At 40.8% G+C, this 23,707-nt stretch overlaps 1 protein-coding gene across 2 annotated transcripts in view; it reads left to right on the top strand.

Annotated features, from left to right (window-relative positions):
• The window catches only part of LOC113113024 (cAMP and cAMP-inhibited cGMP 3',5'-cyclic phosphodiesterase 10A-like), a 126,151-nt gene that overhangs the window by 83,804 nt on the left and 18,640 nt on the right, over nt 1-23,707 (top strand). For both annotated transcript variants that reach the window (XM_026279126.1, XM_026279127.1), the window contains exons 4-16: nt 284-404; nt 1,417-1,466; nt 2,334-2,474; nt 3,279-3,434; nt 4,524-4,574; nt 11,914-11,972; nt 12,211-12,262; nt 17,481-17,623; nt 18,023-18,115; nt 18,427-18,613; nt 19,835-19,977; nt 20,380-20,463; nt 20,950-21,100. In XM_026279126.1, the coding sequence (XP_026134911.1) occupies nt 284-404; nt 1,417-1,466; nt 2,334-2,474; nt 3,279-3,434; nt 4,524-4,574; nt 11,914-11,972; nt 12,211-12,262; nt 17,481-17,623; nt 18,023-18,115; nt 18,427-18,613; nt 19,835-19,977; nt 20,380-20,463; nt 20,950-21,100 (1,431 nt within the window). The remainder of the gene's footprint in view (nt 1-283; nt 405-1,416; nt 1,467-2,333; nt 2,475-3,278; nt 3,435-4,523; nt 4,575-11,913; nt 11,973-12,210; nt 12,263-17,480; nt 17,624-18,022; nt 18,116-18,426; nt 18,614-19,834; nt 19,978-20,379; nt 20,464-20,949; nt 21,101-23,707) is intronic.

Genomic DNA, 23,707 nt, shown 5'->3' with positions numbered 1-23,707 from the left:
TGAAAATAAGTCTACAAATGGAACAGTTTGTTGGAGCTGATCTGACGATCTGAATGAGAAATAAAGAGAGAGAGAGATGCAGAGATGCGTTGCAAATTCGGAGATACTGTTTATGCTCGAACAGCAACATTGCAAACGAACTAATGTGAAACTAAGTGAAATCGCAATCAACCACCCCTTTAATACTATTTAATTAGAAGGAGGTCTCCATGTACTTCTGTCCATATTGTGTAGTATACAGTGCGTGTGCAATGATTATGTATTTCTTTCTTGTGTCCGGCAGTATCAGGACACAAATATGCAGAGCGTCGTATATGAGCTCAACAGCTACATGGAGCAGCGGCTGGACACTGGAGGTGACAACAAACCACTGCTCTATGAGCTGTGCAGCATCATCAAAACAGGTCAGAGCCTTTCTGTCTCATACACACACAAACACTCACAGAGCAGAAATTACCCATGCACTTCAGGTGAAAAGGGCTCACACTGCCCACATAAACAGTGCAGTGTTGTGCAGCTGAAACATAAAAGGGTAGAGCAGCACAGATTGAGGTGGAAGTGAATCCAGGTTAAAAGGTCCAAGTGAGGGTGTTCTGCATCTCTCTCCTCTGCACACTGATGGAGCAGCGCTCAGATTGTCATTTCCCATCCACCCACACTTCATCTGCATGCCGCAGCTCTGCAGGGTGCTGGGATTCAGTCTGGCACACCCAACACTCGCCACTGCACACTTGACTCAAGTACAGTATGTGTGCACCACTTTCAGAAACTGACTTATTTATTTATTTATTTTTATTGAGGAGCGATATTTTAATACAGATTTTAATTGGCATTTTATATCTTGTTTGTTTTTAAACATACAGTATTCTGTCCATTTATGTCATAAATTGGTTTTATAATTACATAAACTGAATCAATTAACTTAAATAATTTCTGTGAATTTAGTGATATAACTTAATTATAATACAGCCTGACCAATCTGGGTGCGTTTCCCAAAAGCAGCTATGGTTGTAAGTTCCGTCGTTAACGATGGAGTTCTAAAACTATGCTTTTGGGAAACGCACCCCATATTAGAGAACTGGAACAACACTGTCTCCAAGTCCTGGTTTATTTCTGATCATGGTGCAAACACCAAAGATTTATTCGATTTAATTTGATTAAAACTTTTAATTTGCATTATTTTACTACTTTGGTATTCTTCGATCTTCTTCAAAAGCAAGTGGCATTATATCTGTTAAAAACAATTTATTACTATTTATTTTCTTCCTAAAAATGGCATAAAAGATTCAGAATCCATGGGTGCATTTTTGTCCAGTAATGTTTTGGCATTTAACCATTCTGAATGTCAAGGCCCAACACGATGCATCGGTCTATGACTCTTTTACTAGTTTTATTTATTATTTATTTTTTTCACAGCCACAAAAGCTGATGGATTTGCACTTTACTTCCTTGGAGAATGCAACAATGTAAGTATTTTTTTGTTCTGGCTGAGTAAATACATGTGGAATAGGGTTTTTACTGGAAGTTGAAGTCGTTAAATACACAACTTTTGACACACAATTTTCAACTTTTGCTTTATGTTTTTAAATATTGCTATTTTCAACATTTTTGAATAATATTATAGTAACAGCAACATTAATTTATGGAAGCATGGAAGATTGGGGGGGTATATTATATTTTAGGTTCTTCAAAGTTTTTTTTCTCAAATGCTTAAATTAGATCAAATAAATATGTTGTCAACAACACTAATTTCTAAGCACTGAAGCCTTAGATGTCTTTAAATCAAAAGGTTCTTAAGTAAATGAGAAACATAAACTCAGCTAAGTGAGTGTAAACTTTTAATTGGTCATGAACATGTACTTTTTGTTTCAAAATGGCCTGGAATTTCTATAGCATTAAAATACTTGAGACACCTGCCATGTTCATTTCCTCTCTTTTATCCACTTGAGTGGTTTTATTTTAATGGCTAGTACTGTGACAGTATCAGATAACACAGTTTAAAAAGGGCTTCACTTTAGGCTGATCTGTAATTATGTGGGAAGCAATTAATGGATACACCAATTTATGTTTTTTTATTTCATTATTTTAGTTATTTTAATTTTATATAACTGTCAGTTTTATTGGATACCACTAATCTTACTATGCATCTTAAATTAGTATCAAACCTCTTCCTTTTCTTTTTTTCAAGCAAGTGTTGTATGTTAGCAATGGTAGGAATATATAATGAGAGTTGTAAAGTACCCTAAATAGACATGTATTATTTTTACATTGACCAATCAGGACAGTTTCCTTAACGTCATGCTGTTTTGTTGATGTTGTTTTCTCTGTCACAGAGTTTATGTTTGTTCACTCCGACGGGGGCAAAAGACGGGCTTCCTGGGCTTATTCCCTCTGGTCCCATCACATTTGGGACCACCATTGCCGCTCACGTTGCAAAGACACACAAGACACTACTTGTCGAGGACATCATGGGGGTGAGCCACATGCTGTTTTCTTGTGTCCGTCAATTCCAGGATCCTCAAAATAATATCACTGCAGCTCGGTTGGAGAGTATATTCACTGATAATTCATTTAAATTTTACAAAAATAAGTTTTGCTATTCCAGCTATTTCAATAAATATTAAACATTATATCATTTATGAAAGTACAGGGACAGTATGTGAAATGTGCACTCACATCATGTATACACGGGAAGTGACCAATAATGTGTCGTGGCACATCCACTGGAAGCAATTACTGTAAGCTGCACGTCATATTGAATGTACACTAACACGGACCATTCAGCTGTAATCTTGAGGCTCACATATGTGGTAAATAAATACTTTAAACTTAATTTTCAAAAGAAATCCATTGGTGCCTTTGAGTGTCAAAATAGCTGCATAAAGTAAGAAATCGTTCATGTAATGCTCACATACAGTACATCTTTGTAAACGTGTGGTTAAAAAGAAAAGAAAGCCAGGAACCATAAATATCACAAGCTAGTGTTGAATTTACAGTCATAAAATAGAATTTAAAAACAAACTGCACATATTCATAAATATTGTAGCCTAATTATTAACACACTGAGAAAATGGAGTGTCTGCAAAAGCTCTATTATTTGTAAAAACTAAAAATAATGTGTGTTAGGATGTGTTTCCAGTTTAAATAACAAATGTTAAGACTTTTAGGACTGATTAGGATTGTTTGAAGTACAGCACATCCAGTGAACAAATATGTAAATATAAACTCCTCTCCCTGGACTAGCCTTAATCCCTGTGCGCTCTGTTTTTTCCCTGTAGGACGAGAGGTTCCCTCATGGCACAGGGCAGGACTCAGGGATTCGTATACATTCTGTTTTGTGTCTACCCATCCTCACTGCAATCGGAGACCTCATCGCTATCCTGGAGCTGCACCGACACATGGGCAGAGAGCCCTTCAACCTCAGCCACCAGGAGGTACTCAAATGGAGGAAGTTCTGGTATTTGTTAAATGTCTACCTATGTGCCTCTGCTCTCGATTTATTTAGCCAGGCTGCACATTGTCCTCAGGACTAGTAGTAGAAAGGAATATTCTAGATTGTGCTGAATATAATCCTTAGACAAAATCTGTGGGAAGCCTCAGTTATCACATTTAGTTTTTTTGCAGATGAGAAATTCTCATAACAGCTAAACACTTATAAATTAATTTTTGATATCACAAAAGTTTGAATAAAAAATTGACTGATACTAAGTTTGATTTCAGTCCATCCATTCAGATAAACCCCCCTTAACTGCCCATAAAAACAAAGTGAACTGTAATCGGTCACTTCACATGTTGGTCAGACAGTATCTTCCTGTCTAAAGTGGTCACATTTACTTTACATTTTTGCGGGGAGAATCTATGCAATCTGTAATTTCATGTGAGGGGGTAAAAGATTACTCCACGTAGCATTTTTTTGCGGATGCGCCACGGTGACCAACACAGAAGTCACTTTGTTTTGAAAGTGACTTCTGTATGAACTGGGATTCATGCATTGCTACAATATTAACAAAAAACACTGAACCTTAATAATTCTGTTTGTGTTATTTCATCGTTTCAATGACTTCTTCCCCCACTGTCCTGGAGAGTTTAGCAAAAACACCTGCCTGTAATAATCATGACTTAAGTTATGTCCAAAAATACCATTAGTGCAGGGAGCAATTTGTAGTGTTGTCCAAAACTGTAGTAGATGCTATCGAGTGCACTCATTTATAATGTGCCTCTGTAATGAATAATGAGTGAACAACTGATGTACACTTAACAGAGAGGCACTTCATAATACACATGCACTGTTAACATTGTGTTAAATTAATTGATTGCTCTGTATTCGTGCAATAATGTCCTAGCTTTGCTGGATAGTGGCCCACTAGGACCAGAGTTACCCATCTCTCTACATATGTAGTAGTTAGCAATAATAAAAAATTTGTAATTGTATGCAGTCTTTGTATATATTCAGCTGTCAGGTGAGGTACACAAAACTATGAAGTATGTATTGTGTCTTAAGCTAAGTGTGCCCTGTTTTTTAGGTTGCAACAGCAAATCTGGCCTGGGCATCTGTAGCCATACATCAAGTCCAGGTGAGTATGTTTGAGAAAAACAATGAAAAGTCACATTTATTTGTATAGTGCTTTATACAATACAGATTGTGTCAAAGCAGCTTTACAGTGTTAAACAGGAAATATGTGTGCTGATAATGCAAGAGGACATTGTTGATTAGTGATGTCATTGTCCAGCTCAGTTCAGTTCGCTTCCAATAGTGTATGTGCAGACAAGTCAATAATGTTGCCAGAAAATGTGTCCCTAACTAAGCAAGCCAAAAGCAACAGTGGCAAGGAACCAAAACTCCTTAGGTGACAGAATGGAGAAAAAACCTTAGGAGAAACCAGGCTCAGTTGTGGGGCCAGTTCTCTTCTGAAACCAGCAGTTTAATTTCAGGCTGCAACACAGGTCACATTGTGCAGAAGACTCATCTTGTCCCGGTGGCTGTCTAGGAGACAAAGTCTTCATTAGGGATCTGTCTCTAGGGCACATCTAGTTGTCCTGGTCTCCACTGACATTTAGGGCTGTAGAGGTCAATCAGTTAATCTCTAGGTGCTGATCCACTATCACACTATGGGAAGTGTTCCCAGTTCCGGTTGTCCTTAATAATGTAGCCTAAAGATTTGAATATTAGAAATGTGTTAGTGTCAGGTTAAAGAGTTGGGTCTTTAATCTAGATTTAAACTGACAGAGGGTGTCTGCCTACTGAACAATGTTAGGTAGGTTATTCCAGGGTTTTGGCACTAAATAAGAAAAGGATCTGCCACCTGCAGTTGATTTTGAAGTTTGGCATTATAAAATTTGCCAGAGATTTGAAAACACAGTTGACATAGAGGACTATAATGCAATAGAAGCTCATTCAAATAAGTACATTAGGTTTTATGGGAAAAATTTAACCTTGTGGTCATGAACGCATTAAATATCATTTCTGCAATTGACTTTGAGAGCATAGGTCATAATTTAGATATATTTTAAGATGGAAAAATGCAGTTTTACAAATTCTAGAAACATAACTTTTAAAGTAAAGGTTTCGATCAAATAGCACACCTAGGTTCCTGACTGATGACGAAGAATTGACAGCATAGCCATCAAGTGTTAAGGCCCGTTCACACCATGAACTATAACTTTAAAGATAACTATATTAGCATCTACACCAGTGGACGATATTGTCTGTTTATTCCAAGCGCAAGCTCATCTGCGGCTTTAAATTCTCCAGCTTGTTAATGAAGGATTGATTCTGATTGGATGTCAATGTTTTTTATCATTCAACAGGTGGAAAAATAATAATAATAGCACTAATAGAGAGATACAACCACAATCAGATGATAAGAGCAGGTCATTTGTAACTCTGATGAGAACAGTCTCTGAACAGATCTAAATCCTGACTGGAAATCCTCATATATACCATTTTTCTGACAGAAAAGGGAAATTTGAGATCAGTCTGTAATTAATGAACTCTCCAAGATCAAGTTGTGTTTTTTTTTTTTTTTATGAGAGGCTTAATAACAGCCAGTTTGAAGGTTTTTGGGACAGTCAGTCATTGTGAATAATAATATTCAGAAGAGGATCTATAACTTCTGAAAGCACCTCTTTTAGAAGCTTAAATGGTATAGGGTCTAACATACATGTTGTTGGTGTAGATGATTTAACAAGTTTATAAAATTCTTCCTGTCCTATAGCAGAGAATGAGTGGAACTGTTTAAAACCATGCTTTAAATCATGCCTGTTGTTGCTGCTTAACAGTTAGGTGTCCTGTTGCATAAGCTGTTTGATTTGGTTGTAAATACGTGTTTTGATTTCTGTAATCCACTGTGTACATGGACCAGGCTGCTGGTGGGCCCAGTGTAAGCAACCAGACCAGACATTAAACACAGCCTTGTCTCAGGAGGTGCAATTAATGACAATCCAGTCTTGTTTGTACGTAAACGGTTGTACACTGTGAATGACACCTCTATGGGTTTTAATGTCCCTGTGCATCATAGGGCTCTTTGGGAGTATCTCTTTCTGTGGGACACAAACCTTCTCAGAGGTTAGGGAGCCATCAGAATATTGTCGTGATGAGTAGACGAGGAGGACCAAAGTAACACATTTTTTAAAAAGGCCTTTAAGAATTGGATCACTCAAACATCAAGTTTATTCAGCCTTGTGTCGTAAATGATGACAGAATTTTAATTTTTAGTTCAAAATTTCATCCAAAAATGCCAGTTCTCATATTTACATTAAAATCATTATTTAATCATTTAGCAGATGCTTTTATCCAAAACAGCTTAAAATTAGGACAGTAGAAGCAATCAAACTAACAAAATAGCATCAATATTATTAACAATATGTATTGTCAAGTCACCTTTATTTATATAGTGCGTTAAAAAAAAGATTGAGTCAAAGCAACTGAACAACATTAATTAGGAATACAGTCAATAATGCAAAATGACAGTTAAAGGCAATTCATCGTTGAATTTAGTGATGTCATCATCTCACTTCAGTTTAAATAGTATCTGTGCAATCATTTGCAATCAAGTCAATGATATCGCTGTAAATGAAGTGTCCCCAACTAAGCAAGCCAGAGGCGACAACAGCAAGGAACTAAAACTCCATCGGTGACAGAATGGAGAAAAAACCTTGGGAGAAACATCCCAAGTTATGTATGTAACCATGGTTCCCGAAGGGAACGAGACACTGCATCCGAAATGCTATGGGAATGCCCTTCAGCATGACCAGCTCTGTATAATTTGTGTTATAAGTCTCATTTATGGGCATGATGTCATAGGTGGGTGATGTAGCGACCAGGAAGAAATAAAAGCACGTGAGGTGGAATGAGTGTCAGCTTCTAGGAGTGAAGTGAACTCTGACAGGGATGCCGGAAGTATGGCCTTGAGACGCAGCATCTTGTTCCCTTCAGGGATCCATGGTTACATATGTAACATGGGACGTTCCCCTTCAGGAACTCAAGCTGCGTCTGAAAACCCTATGGGAACAAGAATGCCCACACTGCAAGACTTGTGTGGTGTCTGCCCACTGACTGGCCACCGATAGGGGCGCGGTAGGCCACTAATAGAAGACAGACTCCGTCCCGGCATACTCTCAGAACTCCTGAGAGCAGAGCGATCAGGGGAAAAGTGTACAGATGAAGCTTCGGCCACGTCTGCACCAATGCATCCAGCCCCAGTGGAGCCGGAGGAGTCAGAGAAAACCAAAGGGGACAGTGCGATGTCATCTGAGTCGCAAACAGATCCACTTGACTAAATATTCTCCATATCTGCTTCACCACCTCGGGTGGAAGCCTCCATTCCCCGGGCCTTGGCCCCTGCCTCAACAGTATGTCTGCTCCCATATTCAGATGCCCAGGAATGCGAACTGCTCTCAGCAAGGATTGCTCTTCAGTAGGATTAATGCACATAAAGCCCCGGATCCTGACAACATTCCTGTGTACTGAGAGACAGCAGAACTCACTGGTGTCTTCACAGACATTTTCAACATCTCACTTAGTCAGGTTGTTTCAAAACTACCACCATCCTTCCAATCCCGAAGAAGCCATCTCTGTCCTGCTTCAATGACTACCGTCCTGTTGCACTTACTCCTATTCTCATAAAGTGCTTTGAATGGCTAGTCAGGCACCACGTCAAGTCTTCCCTCCCCCCCTCCCTGGACCCCCTACCCCAGTTTGCATATCAGTCCAATCAGTCGACTGATGATGCCATCGCCACTGCTGTCCACTCAGCAATCACACATATATACAAAAGGACTCATACGTCAGAATGCTGTTCATTGACTTCAGTTCAGCACTTAACACAATCATCCCTCAACAGCTCATTCACAAACTGGTCGAGCTGGGGCTCAACACTTCGCTGTGCAACTGGCTTTTGGACTTTCTGACTGGAAGACTACAGGCAGTATGGGTTGGCAGCAACACATCTAGCACCATCACACTGAACACTGGGGCCCCCCAAGGATGTGTGCTGAACCCCCTCTTCTTCACTCTGCTGACCCACGACTGCACACCGTCACACAACTCAAACCTCTTCATTAAGTTTGCGGATGACACGGCTGTGGTGGGTCCCATTAGCAACAAGGATGAGACAAACTACAGGAGCGAGGTGAGCTGCCTGGCCTGGTGGTGCGGTGACAACAATCTCTCTCTGAACGTGGAGAAGACGAAGGAGATTGTTGTTGACTTCAGGAGAGCGCACACTCAGCATGCTCTTTTGACCATCAACAGTGCGACTGTGGAGAGAGTGAGCAGCACCAAGTTCCTGGGTGTGCACATCACAGAGGACCTTTCCTGGACCGACAACACTGCAGCACTGGCCAAGAAATCACTACAGCGTCTCTACTTCCTCCGCAAACTGAGAAGAGCCAGAGCCCCGCCCCCCCATCATGTGCACCTTCTACAGAGGCACCATCGAGAGCATCCAGACTAGCTGCATCACTGTGTGGTATGGTGCTTGCAATGCGTCCTGCTGGAAGACTCTGCAACGCTTAGTCACACAAACATTATTAATCTCCTCTGAGAAAAATAGCTGCAGCAGCGAGTTCACAGTCAAAGGAGGAAGATACCGCAGCGCGATTTCTACCCTTACCCAATATATTTTTCTCTCGTAGGCAGGGAAAACACACAGCCTGAATGCTGCCTGCTTTAGCCCACAAAAACATACGAATTTGTATTTTTATTTTTTTTTGTATAGGACCTAAAACATTATCTATCAAAATGTCCAAGTGGATCATACAACATACAACAAATTAATAGAAATTAAGCATTCAAGCTTAAAAAAAAGATGTGGTCCATATGACTATGATAATCTATGTCTTCTAAATCCATACACTCTCATAAAAAAGGTACAAAATCTGTCAGTGGGCGGTACCTTTTCAACAGTACACCTGTGTACCTTATTTTTCAGAATCATAAAGAGCTTTATTGCCAAGTATGCTTGTGCATAAATTGAATTTGTTTTAGTGACATAAGCTTCCAATACACAGGGACAACAACAACACACAGAAAAATAAAAAAAAAACACATATGTAAATATAAATAGACAAATATTGCTAAATAAATACATTTTAAGAACAGTTTTGCTATAGATGATAATGTAATTTAATAGAGTGAGATGCAGTGATGTACTAGGATGGAGGTGGTAACAAATAAATATAAGGTTATTGCACATTTTTATTGAATAAGTGGGGAACATTTAACTTTTCATGAGGTAGATTGCCTGGGGGAAGAAACTGTTCTGTGCCTGTCTGTCCTGGTATTTGTGGCTCTGAAGCACCGGCTAGATGACAAAAGTTCAAAAAGGTAACTTGGATGTGAGCGATCCAGAGTGATTTTCTGAGCCATTTTCCTCACTCTGGATGTATATTGTTCTTGAAGAGTGGGTAGAGGAGCATCAATAGTCCTTTCAGCAGGCCAAACCATTCTCTGTAGTCTTCTTATGTCTGATTTTGTAGCTGAACCAAACCAGACAGTTATTAAAGTGCACAGGACAGACTCAGTGATGGCTGAGTAGAACTGTTTCAGCATCTCATGTGGCAGAAATCTCCTTTTTAACAATGGAGTCAATGTGAGAATCTGAATGACTCCACTGCAGCCACAGTGCTATCTATGATGGTGGAAGTGCAGGGGGGTTTCTCCTGAAGTTCACTATCATCTCCACTATTTTGAGCGTGTTCAGATCCAGGTTGTTATGACTGTACCATACAGCCAGCTGATCAATCTCTCTTGTCTGTAAGCAGACTCGTCACTGTACTGGAAGGGACCGATGACTGTTGTATTGTTTGCAAACTTCAGGAGCTTGACAGAGGGGTCTTTAGAGGTGCAGTCATTGGTGTACAGGGAGAAGAGCAGTGGGGCGAGAACACATTCTTGAGGGTCACCAGTGTTGGTGGAGCGGCTGTTTGGCATTAATTTTCCCAGTTTCACTAACTGTTGCCTATATGTCAGAAAGCTGTTGATCCACTGACAGATGGAGCTGGAAATCGAGAGCTGGTTCAGTTTGGTCTGGAGGGCTGTTGGGATGATGGTGTTGAAAGCCGAACTAAAGTCTACAAACAGGATCCTCACATAAGTCCCTGTTTTCTCCAGATGTAGCAGGATGAAGTGCAGTCCCATGATTACTGCATCATCCATGGACCTGTTTGCTCCGTAAGCAAACTGCAGGCATCCAGTAAGGGTCCAATGATGTCCTTCAGATAAGCCAGAACCAGTTTTTTCAAACGACTTCAAGATGACAGACGTCAGAGACACAGATGTGTAATCGTTAAGTCCTGTTATCTTGGGTTTCTTTGGAACTGGGATGGTGGAGTGTTTGAAGCAGGAAGGGACTTCACACAACTCCAGAGATCTGTTGAAGATCTGTGAAAAGATGAGGGCCAGCTGGTCAGCACAGGTTTTCAGACAGGCTGGTGTAACACCATCTGGGCCTGGTGCTTTCTTCTTTTGTTTTTCCTGAAGACCTGGTGTACATCATCCTCACTGATTTGAAGTGCAGGAGGGGGGAGAGGGGGGGATTGCAGGAGGTGTTAACGGTTGTGTAAATGATGGTCAGAATGGGTGTGGGGGTTTTCAAACCTACAATAAAACTCATTCAGGTCATCAGCAAGTTGTTGATTCACCTCAGTGCAGGGGGATGGTGTCTTGTAGTTTGTGATGGCTCTCAGACCTTTCCACACTGAAGTTGAGTCATTGGAAGTGAACTGATTGCGTAGGTCCTTTTAGCCACTCTAATCTCTTTATTCAGTGTGTTCCTGGCCTGATTTCCCCTTTATTTTCCACTAAAGGGTGTACAAACAGTACTGTGCAAAACACCATTAATCTTTTCACCCACAAACATATGGTTTTAGACCGTTATTTCTATCTTTTGCAGTAGTGTACCAGTAGGAATTATCAGTGTACATTTCCAAGCATTCCTTTTTCCTTTAACTATAATAATCCAATGAGATTTTTGCATGTTTAGGAGTCTGAAGGCAACCAGTGCTGTTGGGGCACCAGACTCCTTGAGCATACAAAAATATCACTGGATTATTACGATTAATGGCAAAATGAATGTTTGGAAATAGTGCTGGCACAGTACAGCAAAAATAGAAATAACTGGTTAAAAATAGTAATTGCCTGAGACTTTTGCACAGTATTGTACCATAAAAATTCATATTAATACCTAAATTGTAGAGATTTATATATTTTGGAAAGGTACTGACAGCTTTTGTACCTTTTTTTCTGAGAGTGTACTATATTTTTGTGTATTATCAGTGTCACTGAGACTATAAATCACAGCTTTCTAAAAATATCTAATTGAAGGCTAGTGAACAGTTACAAAGTCATGTCAATTTAGACACAGTCTTGCCGTGATTGCTGTCTTCAGCTTTTTGTTCATTTTTCGCTCACAGGTCTGCAGAGGTCTTGCCAAACAGACGGAACTAAATGACTTTCTCCTAGATGTGTCAAAGTAAGTTTGTTTATGCATGAAAAAAGTCTCTTGAATCTCATTAATATATTGAGAAAGTCTCATGAATCTCATGAAATGTGTTAAGAACATGTTCAAAAAATCAAAAAATGTTTTGATTAAAAATGTTTTGCTTAAAAATAATGTAAATGTGTATATATTTGTGTTATACTGTATCTTTGTATGGCATGGTTATCTTTTTAAAATGACAGGTTTTTCCCTCCTTTTCGATTTTAAACAGAACATACTTTGACAACATAGTGGCAATAGATTCTCTACTTGAACATATCATGGTGAGTAGGTTCTTCTTCTTTCAGTAAGGTCACACGCTTGGTCCTGGGGACAAACATGTCGAACAACACCAAATACATTTCTGCTAAGAACCATCTCACCAGCTTTGGGCTTGTTAAATATTATTTTTTCTTGTTTACGCACATGTTTGTGTTCTCTAGATCTCACTTCCACAAACATAAATATTCATAAACTCCAAGTATCGGATCTCTGGCCCCATCAGGTCTCTGTCCCCTCCTTCCTGTTGAGCAAACAGCACAGGAAGTGTTGCAAATAGGTCAGAGAAAGGACAGAAAGTCAGTCTGACACGGCTCCAGCATCTCTCTGAGCTTTTGGCATTCCTCTCAGGGATTCATTCAGATTTTTTCCAAACACATACTTCCAAAAGCGGAGGTAATATTTACCTAATTTATAAATAATTAAATAATTGACCTAATAGTTAAATTAATAAAATGTCTGTCTTAGTTTGAAGCGATTTCTTGCTCATCAGCAGTTTCATAAAACATGTTTATCTTAGAGAGGAGAAGACAAAATGTGCAACAAGTTTGTGAAATCTTGAGGGAATGATAAGTTCCTCAGTTGCTATTCTCACACAGACACATGTAGAGGTTGACTGTTTTTTCAGTGGCTAACATATTGCATATATATTAATGAAAGCAAATGAGATGTACACTTGAAATTAACACTTAAGGCACACATCATTTACTCAAAATGTACTATAAATTTAAACGATCTATTATGACAACAATATTTTATTATATGAAAGGCTTGAATAACATAACCAAACTAATTCTGGTTATCGATGCTGATGTAACCCTAGTTCCTTGAAGGAACGAGATGCTGCGTTGAATGCTTTGGGGAAACGCCTTTGGCAAGATCAACTCTGAATATTGTGTGCAATCTGTTCAATGGAAGGCCGTGACATCACGGGCATGTAGCGACCAGGAAGCTATAAAGGCACCTGCCATGCAGCTGACTTCAGCTTCGAGTAGGGAAGCAAGTGCTGGCAAACGTGCCGGGAGTATGGCTATGCGACGCAGCGTCTCATTCCTTCGAGGAACTAGGGTTACATTCGTAACCTAGAGGCATTCCTCTTCAGGAACTTGAGCTGCGTCGAACGCTTTGGGGAATGATGTGCCAATGCTGCCAGACTTCCAAGCCCCTGCCTAGTGTGTAATGGCACAGCTAAGGCAAGAGGACAGAAGAGCCAGGAGCGGCTCACATATCAAGATTTTAGAACCTGGCAAATGTACAGGGTATGGGCCATCCCGCAGCATTGCAGATGTCCAAGAGGGACACACCTGCTAAGAAGGCCTTAGAGGCAGCCATAACCCAAGTGGACTGAGCCTTGGCTCCCAGAGGAAGGGGAAGACCAGAGGACTCATAGGAGACGTTGATAGCATCGACTATCCAATGACTTAGGGTCTGCTTAGAGGCAGGAAAACCCTTTTTAGGAAGACCGTATAAAATAAGCAATTGGTCTGATTTTCTCCATAGGGCAGCTCTGTGGACGTATGCGTCCAGGGCTCGAACTGGACACATACAGTTTAGCTTCTCCTGGTCTGGCTCCCGAAAGGGAGGAGGGCAGAAGGCCTAAAGTACTATGGGTTGTGGTGTAACAGAGGGAACTTTAGGAACATAACCCACTCGAGGGTATAAAAATGCTTTGGCCATACCAGGGGCAAAGTCTAAGGAGGTAGGGGCCACCAAGAGGGCCTGAAGTTCTCCAACTCTCTTTAGAGAAGAAATAGCCTGTAATAGGGCAGTCTTAAGGGTCAGATGTCTATCTGAGATATCATGAATCGGCTCAAATGGAGCTTTACAAAGAGCCTCTAACACCACAACCAAGTCCCAGGGGGGAAAACGGGACCGTACTGGAGGTCTCAGCCTCAGCAACACCGCAGAGGAAACGTGTAACTAGGGGGTGTCTACCCACTGACTGACCATTGAAAGGGACGTGGTAAGCAGCTATGGCCGCCACATACACCTTTAAGGTGGAGTGAGTTAACCCCACAGAGAGCCTAGCTTGGAGAAGCTCAAGAACTGAACAAACTGGGCAGTTAACAGGGTCAAGCTGGTGGTCTCTGCACCATGAGGTGAAGAGCTTCCACCTCAGGGCGTACAGTTTCCTCGTAGAAGGAGCTCTGGATTGGAGGGGGGTCTCAACAACCTCGGTAGAGAGACCGGAAGCTATGAGTTGTGCCCCCTCAGGGAAAACAACCCACAACTTCCACAACTCTGGGCGAGGGTGAATTACCATGCCCTGCACCTGAGAGAGTAGATCTGCCCTGATCGGAATCTCCCATGGAGGGCCCAGCCAGTACGGGGCTACTAATAGAAGACAGACCCCAGTCCCGGCGTACTCTCACCAGAACTCCCAGGAGCAGAGCGATAGGGGGAAAGGCATACAGAAGAAAGCCGCAGCCTGGTCTGTACCACAGCATCCAGTCCCAGAGGAGTTGGATAAACTAGAGAGAAACAGAGGGGACATTGCAATATCTCTTGAGTCGCAAAGAGGTAGAAAAACTCTCCATATCTATTTAACCTTAACCCCCCCCCCACCCACCGGGCCTCAGCCCCTGGCTCAACAGTATGTCTGCTCCCACAGTCAATCTCCCAGGAATATACACTGCTGCGAACGAGAGGAGTTTGTCCTGGGACCACAGAAGGATCTGGTGTGCAAGCTTGTACAAGGGGTGCGAATGCAGGTCTCTCTGGTGACTGATATAAGAGATTGCCAATGTGTTGTCAGTGCGCACCAACACATGGTGACCTCTCAGGTCTTGGAGGAAATATTTCAATGCTCAATGCACAGCTAGCATCTTTAGACAACTGGTATGCCATCTCAGATGGTGACCATTCCACAGACTGCGGGCAGGGTAGCCACTCATGACCGCACCCCAACCGGTGAGAGACGCGTCTGTTGCTAGCGTTACACGGCGACTAAGAGCTCCCAGCATCAGGCCCTGATTCAAGAACCAAGGTTTCTTCCACATATCTAAGGCACGAAGGCATCGCTGCGTGACCTTGATAGTTCGTAATGGATTCCCCCTCAGGGAAAATCCCTTGGTCTTGAGCCACCACTGTAGGGGTCTCATGTGCAGGAGGCCAAAAGGTATCATGTTGGACGCAGCTGCCATAAGCCCTTACAGTCTCTGAAACTGCATGACAGTGAGTGACTGGCCTTCTCTGACTCTCTTGACTGAGATAAGGATTGACTCGATCCGAGCAGGAGACATACATGCCTGCATTGTGGTCGAATCTACACTACATCATGCTTTCGGTTCTCTGAACTGGAGAAAGCACACTCTTCTTGGCGTTCAGTCTCAAACCCAGCTCCCCCATATGTGCGAGAACGTCATCTCGATGTCGAACCGCCATCTGCTCTGATTGAGCTAAAATCAACCAATCGTCGATATAGTTCAGAATGTGGATGCCCTGCATATGGAGGGGAAACTGAGCTGTATCTACACATTTCGTGAAAGTGCGGGGTGAGAGTGCAAGGCCGAAGGGAAGTGTTCGAGTCTTTGAGATCTATTGTGACAAACCAGTCCTCTGATCTGATTTGAGCTACAACCTGTTTGACAGTGAACATTTTGTAAGTCTAAGATCCTTCTTTGGAACTATGAAATACCGGCTGTAAAACCCAGACTCTCTGTCTAGAGGAGGGACCATCTCAATGGCCGCCTTCCTTTATAGGGTATTCACTACTTGTTCCATCACAAGAGCCTGCTGGGGGCCAACTACTGTCGGTGTAACCCCATTGAATGTCGGCAGTGGATGGCCAAACTGAATGCGAGAGCCTCTTTCTATTGTGTGCAGGACCCATTGAGATACATTTGGCAGTAATTTCCACGCTGCTCTGTTTGTACGTGGAGGGGGCTGCTCCTGCCCAGCAGTCCCTCCAGTACATCTAACTTCACGAGGTAAATAACTGTCAATCAGACACGGTCTGGATTGTGATACAATACACATTGAAGTGATATATTGAACTTCTCGAAGTTAGATAACGGTCATTAGATTCCTCAGAATTTAATGCAATCCAACAATCAGACAAGTAAACACGGTCTAGATTGTGAACAATACACATTGAAGTGATATATTAATTTCTCAAAGTCATAAAATTTCTCAGAATTTAATGTAATCAAACAATCGGACAAGTACACACGGTCTAGATTGTGATAAAGTACACATTGAAGTGATAGAACTAACTGCTCCTTATTAAATGGAGTTTAAACAACCAGACCAGTATGGAACAATTCACATCAAAAAAAAAATGAAAATGATGTAATACACGCGTTGCCTCGACAGCGCGCGAAAAGCTTAGTCACACAAGCAATATTAATGCCCTCGGAGATTAAATAGCTGCTCATTAACGCTGCCCATATAATGTTTGGCATAACACTGTTTGTTGTATGTTTGTTCACCTACAAGCTCGCTGACGCCCTCCGTGTCAATCTCCTTGGAGAAAGAAAGGCAGAGCGTCAAGCCCGATGCTCCGGGGGAAGAACCTAAGCTCGGGCTTCCGAACCCAGGAATCGGGCGATCTGATGGGTAAGTTAGGAGATAAGGACGTGCCCATCTCCATTCCCTCCATCAGATCGATCTGCGAATCCAACGAATGCCGGCCCCACTCCGCCTCGGCAAAAGCGGGACTGGTATCGCGAGGAACGCTGGCGAAGGCTCACTTCTCGGAGAGAGCCCTCCGGGATTGAAGTGCACGTGAAATCATACGCAGGGCTTTGATCCAGGGCAGACCACACACACACTGTGTGTATCCCCGCATCTAATGTTTAGCTTTGTTGAGCAGGGAGGAACACACAATCTGAAATGCGATTCACCCTTCACATGCCTAGTCTTAGCTTTGCTCTTTGACATACTAAAGCTACTTAAAGGAGCTAATAGTGACAAAGGACAATAAATAAGACTGACAAGACAGAATGACATGCACACACAGAGCGCTTGCTGGAAGACAAGAAGCTGAAGTCAGCTGCGTGGCAGGTGCCTTTATAGCTTCCTGGTCGCTACGTCACCTTGCCTGTGACGTCATGCCCCTCCATTGAACACCATATTCAGAGTTGATCTTGCCAAAGGCGTTTCCCCCAAAGCGTTCGATGCAGCTTGAGTTCCTGAAGAGGAACTGCAGATTAACAACACTTGCATAGTAATGTTGTTTAAATGAATTCTTCTTCATGAAATGCATGTCTATTTGTGTTTCAGATATATGCAAAAAACCTGGTTAATGCAGACAGATGTGCGCTCTTCCAGGTAGATCACAATAATAAAGAGCTGTACTCTGACCTGTTTGACATCGGGGAGGAGAATGAAGGGAAACCCGTTTTTAGGAAAACCAAAGAAATTAGGTGAGCATACAGAAATCCGCACTCAGTCATATTTGGGTCTTTACATCCTCATAAACTAACAGCTGAATGTGTTTGTTTTTGTGTATTTATATTTATTTTTAGACTTCTATGTAACTTTCTTACATAGAAAGTTATGCAAAGTCACAAAATTCAGAATTGAATCTCTGACACATGCAAATGTAGTACAGCAGGTTGTACAACACATGCGGAGATGATGACAGTTTGGGGTAAAATGTGCTCAGTGCTGATGCCATATTGCAAAAAAAAAAAAAAAACACCTTCATAATGGTCATAAACATTGGATTTGTTTTACATTTTTGTTAGATTTTTAAGGTGAAATGTGACCAAATCTAAGTATACTTCATACATTGGTAACTGACATTAAACACTCACCCCCAGGTTTTCTATAGAGAAAGGAATAGCAGGTCAGGTGGCAAGAACAGGAGAAGTTTTGAATATTCCGGATGCCTATGCAGACCCCCGTTTCAACAGGTAATAAGGTTTTCATTCTACATTCCAAAACACATTATATTTCTTTAAGCAACTTTAAGAACCAGGTTACACATTAAGCAGTTAAGTCTGGATGAATGACCAAAGTAAGATACAGTAATACAAAATTTTGCACTATGACACCTTGAGCTCTTTAGACAACTGATTGTTAAGGTACAGTGTCATGGCACAAACCCTGTCATTTTTTTAATCCAGAATTAAAAGACAGAATACAAGTATAAAAACCATTTTGCCTATGGAGAGTCCCCGTAAACCACCAATACCAGTGTGTGTGTCTGTTCTGCTTTTCACAGAGAAGTAGATCTCTACACTGGCTACACGACGCGTAATATCCTGTGCATGCCAATAGTCAGCCGCGGGAGTGTGATTGGTGTTGTACAAATGGTGAACAAGCTGGGAGGAAGTGCCTTCACTAAAACTGATGAGAACAACTTTAAAATCTTTGCCGTCTTCTGTGCTTTGGCCTTACACTGTGCAAATGTAAGTGTGCAGACCTGGAGTCTAATAATACATCTGTTGGTCATAATAACACACCTTCTAGAGAATGGGAATGTTTGGAAGAAACAGGCATAGGAGTGTCTACGAAAGATTACCCACACTTGGTACTTTGTGGGGTCACACAGTGTTGTCAGATTGGGTGGATTTTTGCCCAACTGGTTTTGAATTTGATTTTATGGGGTTAAAAATGGTTTGGGTAGATTTGGGCTGGTGTGAGTTAGGCAGTTTTCTAATTGGTAAACAAAAAAAACAAGTGTGTATGTACCCCGTCTAATCAGTCATCATGACGTTAGTAAACAGCACTACACCGCAGACTCGTTGTTGATGCAGACCAGCCCACCCATTTAGCCAATCAAGAGCAAAAGCAGGCAGATGTTTTGATTAATGAGTGACAGATTTTTATCGCAATAAGGTACAGTATTACATTAATCTACGTGAAAAAGCGACACAAAGGTGAGCACATTATTATTATGCTTGTTTATTATTTGAACGTGAATGACACATGATCAGCCGTTATGGTGTGTAGAAGAGTGTGCTAAAATATTTTTTGTCATATTAGCTCATTTTCTATTTACTGTGTTTGACAAGGTTTTGATTAGTTGTCCTATTGTATTATTCTCCAGTCTGTGATTTATTTTTTTATTATTATTATTTTTATTTATTTATAGCATTTCATTTTAAGGAGGTAGACACAATCCTTATCAATCTTGTTCGACATGGAAATAGAATTGCATCACATTCTTTTAGAAGTTAATGTTTTGGGCAGGTTATTCATGGAGTGGGCAGGTTTTGGAGGTTTTGGGCTGGAAGACGTCAAGCCAATCTGACAACACTGATCACACACTAGTATTGTCACATGGCAGCTTTTAAAATGATTAAGTGTGTTAATATTTAAAACATCATGAGTGCTCTACTGCCATCAGCTGATGGGATTTATATTTAAACAGAATTTTCTCCTCACATTTTGCCAGTGATTTATTTACTTTATACATGCAATGAAATGTACTCATTTCAGTTTTTTTATTTTTAATAAATTGATGAAGTTGTAAAAAATATTTTTTGCTTTGTCATTATGGTAAATAGAGTGCAGACTGATGTGGGGGAAAAAGTAATTTAAAGCAGTATTATAGATAGATAGAAATATAGATATTTTGCATCTGCATAGACAAATGGGTGTATGTGTATGTATGTGTTTGTGTATAGATGTATCACCGGATAAGACATTCAGAGTGCATTTACCGGGTGACGATGGAGAAGCTTTCGTACCACAGCATCTGCACGTCAGAGGAGTTGAAGACCCTTACACAACTCTCCCTCCCTTCAGCCATATATAAAGAGATCGAACTGTGAGTTTACACTCTCATACGCCAAAGAACACTGTTACATAATGGCTTTTAGGAATACGATTACTTAGTAGTTATTTCATTTTGCAAATCTAAAATCTGATTGGACAAGCCACACTGAATAGCTGTAAAATAGGTACTGAAAGCCTGGACTGAACATTATTTTCTATTTATTAGATTTAGTGAATTAGAAAATATATTGGTTGGTGTAAATATATTGATTTGGTGTTATTTATTGGTTATAAGTATATTGGTTTGGTGTTATTTTCATGTGTAGACAAGTGGACATTACATAAGTGTGCAAGCGTTATTAGGATGTATTGAATGCTTTTTTTAGCTCTTATTTCACTTGTGCAGATTTGAATTGCAAACAAACTCATATTTCAATTCATATTCCTGTCTAAGGTTTCACTTTGACATTGCTCCTTTTGAGGATCTTTGGCCTGCAATATTTGTATACATGGTTCACAATTCATGTGGAAAAACCAGGTAAGAATGTGTATGTTTTTTAAAGAGCTCTGTGTGTTTTGTCACAACATATCCTATAAGAGAAATATTTGCATTTGTAGTAGAAATAGCAGTGAAGGAAATTATTTGTTTGGAATAAAATGTCTTGCTAAGGCTAAATTCATAGACAGTATGTTATCCTGAATGAATGAATTTTGCCTAATTTCTTAGTAAACTGACTTTAAAACTAACTAAAATCTTTATTCGGGCAAAATTGTTGGTGCATTTAATTATGATTTTCGTATTTTAGGATTAGATCTGGGACCAGGGTAGAATGATAAAATATATATGCATAAAAGGCATTTGAAAAGAAATAAAAAAGTAACCTTAATATAACAAAATGTTTAAACCTGTTGTCTTTTTAAAAATCAATCTTCTGGACATAAAATCACTCGTAGATGAAGAAACACTCATGTACAGTACTGCTTTGACAAGGTGTAGAGTCACACTTTCTTTGTGTATTTAAAGCTTTGAACAGGAGAAACTGTGTCGCTTCACGATGTCAGTGCGGAAAAATTACAGACGAGTTCCATACCACAACTGGAAACATGCTGTGACGGTGGCACACTGCATGTACGCCATCCTGCAAAAAACAACTGGGATCTTCACTGAACTTGAGGTCAGTGTCATTCTCATAGTAGCATTTACATCAGTGAGAAAATTGCTAAACTACGAGCCTCAAACAAAAAGTCAACTACAGTAACTGAAAGGTGTAGCAACAATGATACTCTTACTAAATTCATTATATATTACAAAATTTATTTCTCCATTTTTGGGGTTAGTCATTACATTTAAGAAAGGTTTATTTACTTTATTAAGACAATGATACAATTGTGACTTATGTCGGCCCCACTTTATGTGGCTTTTCTTTAAGTAATATGTACTAACATAAAAATTAATAAGTTAATCCAATACACTTATTGGAATTATACATGTTTTTACATTGTACATTTACGTAAAAAATACCCACATGCAATTACATCTGCAATTTTTTCTGTAATGACATCTGATTACACACACACATACATACATATATATATATATATATATATATATATATATATATATATATATATATATATATATATATATATATATATATATATACATATATTAACTCGTTATTGAACCACACCTGTTTCCTATCAGTGACACTATAAAGATTGCACTCATCCACACTCACATTGCGAAGCCTTGTTTAATTCTGTCTGGCATTTCCGAGCGTTTTCGCTCTTTCCGTGTTTGATCTTGGATTGTGTATACCGACTGTGATTCTCTGCTGCCTGCCCCGACCTCTGCTTGTTTCTTTTGCTGATTTTGGATATCCCCTGACATACCTGACGTTGTTATCTAACCTCTGCCTGTTTGACCACTCTTGAAAATAAAGTACTGCATATAGATCCGAACGTCTCTGACTCATCTTTACACACACACACATACGCAATTACAGTGTCTGGTAAAAAAAAATTAAATAAACCTTAAGGGTGACATCATTAAACAGCAAACTACTAATTATAGTAAGAAACATAGTTATAGAATCAATTTAAAAAAATCCTCGTTACTGATAAAGCTATTCTTTTGTTTTAAACATGTGCAATCTGTCCAATGAAAGGGCGTGACGTCGCGGGCAGGGTGAAATGGCGACCAGGAAGCTATAAAAGCACGTGCCATGAGCTGGCTTCAGCTTCACGTCTTTCAGCAAGCAGTCTGTGTGTGCATGTCAAAGAGTCTGTCCTGTCAGTCCTATTTATTGTTGTCTGTCTTTACAAACAGCTCAATATGCCAAAGAGTAAGGCAAATACTAAGCATATGGGGGCGATTCCAGTTAGTGGAGCTGAGACGCTCGTTGACCCTTTGGGGGCCTCTTAAACCAGAGATCAGTCTCGAGAAACTGATTCCCTTAGTAGATTATTTAGCAGCATGGAAACTACTGCCAAATGTATCTCAGTTGGTCCTGCGTACGTTAGAAAAGACTACTGCATTCAGTTCAGCTATCCTCCGCTGATATTCAACAGGGTTACACCAGCAGGCTCTGGTTATGGAACAAGTGAATACCCTATTAAGGAAGGAGTCCATTGAGGTGGTCCCTCCACAACACAGGGAATCCGGGTTTTACAGCCGGTATTTCATAGTTCCAAAGAAGGATGGGGGATTGTGTCCGATCTTAGACTTAGGTCAATTGGACCACTCAGTTATGTCACTGAAGTTCAAAATGCTCACCATCGAGCAGTTTGTAGCTCAAATCAGATCAGAGGACTGGTTTTTCACAATAGATCTCAAAGATGCATACTTCCACATATCCATTCTTCCACAACACATGATGTTTCTGAGGTTTGCTTTCGGGGGCAAAGCTTACCAATATTCGAGTACTTCCCCTCGGCTTTGCACTCTCAATCCACACATTCACGAAATGTGTAGATGCGGCTCTGGTTCCTCTGCGTATGCAGGGCATCCGCATTCTGAATTATATCGACGATTGGTTGATTTTAGCTCAATCAGAGCACATGGCGGTTTGACATCAAGATGTCGTTCTTGCACACATGAGGGAGCTGGGTTTGAGACTGAACGCCAAGAACAATGTACTTTCTCCAGTTCAGAGAACCACCTATCTAGGTGTAGTGTGGGATTCGACCACGATGCAGGCACGTCTGTCTCCTGCTCGGATCGAGTCGATCCTCACGTCAGTCGATGGAGTTAAAGAAGGCCAGCCACTCACTGGCAAACAGGTTCAGAGACTTTTAGGGCTGATGGCAGCTGCGTCCAATGTGATATCTTTTGGCCTGCTCTACATGAGACCCCTACAGTGGTGGCTCAAGTCCAAGGGCTTTTCCCCAAGGGGGAATCAACTTCGAACTATCAAGGTCACGCGGCGATGCCTTCATGCCTTAGGAATGTGGAATAAACCTTGCTTCTTGAATTAGGGCCCGGTGCTGGGAGCTCTTTGTCTCCGTGTAATGCTAGTGACAGATGCATCCCTCACCAGTTGGGGTGTGGTCATGAATGGCAACCCTGTCAACGGTCTGTGGAGCGGTCGCCATCTGACATGGCATATCAATTGTCTAGAGATGCTAGCCATGTATTGAGCATTAAAACACTTTCTCCCAGACCTAAGAGTTCACCATGTGTTGGTGCACACCGATAACACTTTGGTGGTCTCTTATATCAATCACTAGGGGGGTCTGCGGTCACGCCCCTTGTACAAGCTGGCACACCAGATCCTTCTGTG

The sequence above is a fragment of the Carassius auratus genome, chromosome 13, assembly GCF_003368295.1.
Source record: "Carassius auratus strain Wakin chromosome 13, ASM336829v1, whole genome shotgun sequence".
NCBI classification, from domain to species: domain Eukaryota; kingdom Metazoa; phylum Chordata; class Actinopteri; order Cypriniformes; family Cyprinidae; genus Carassius; species Carassius auratus.
This window is presented reverse-complemented; position numbering and strand designations above follow the sequence as displayed.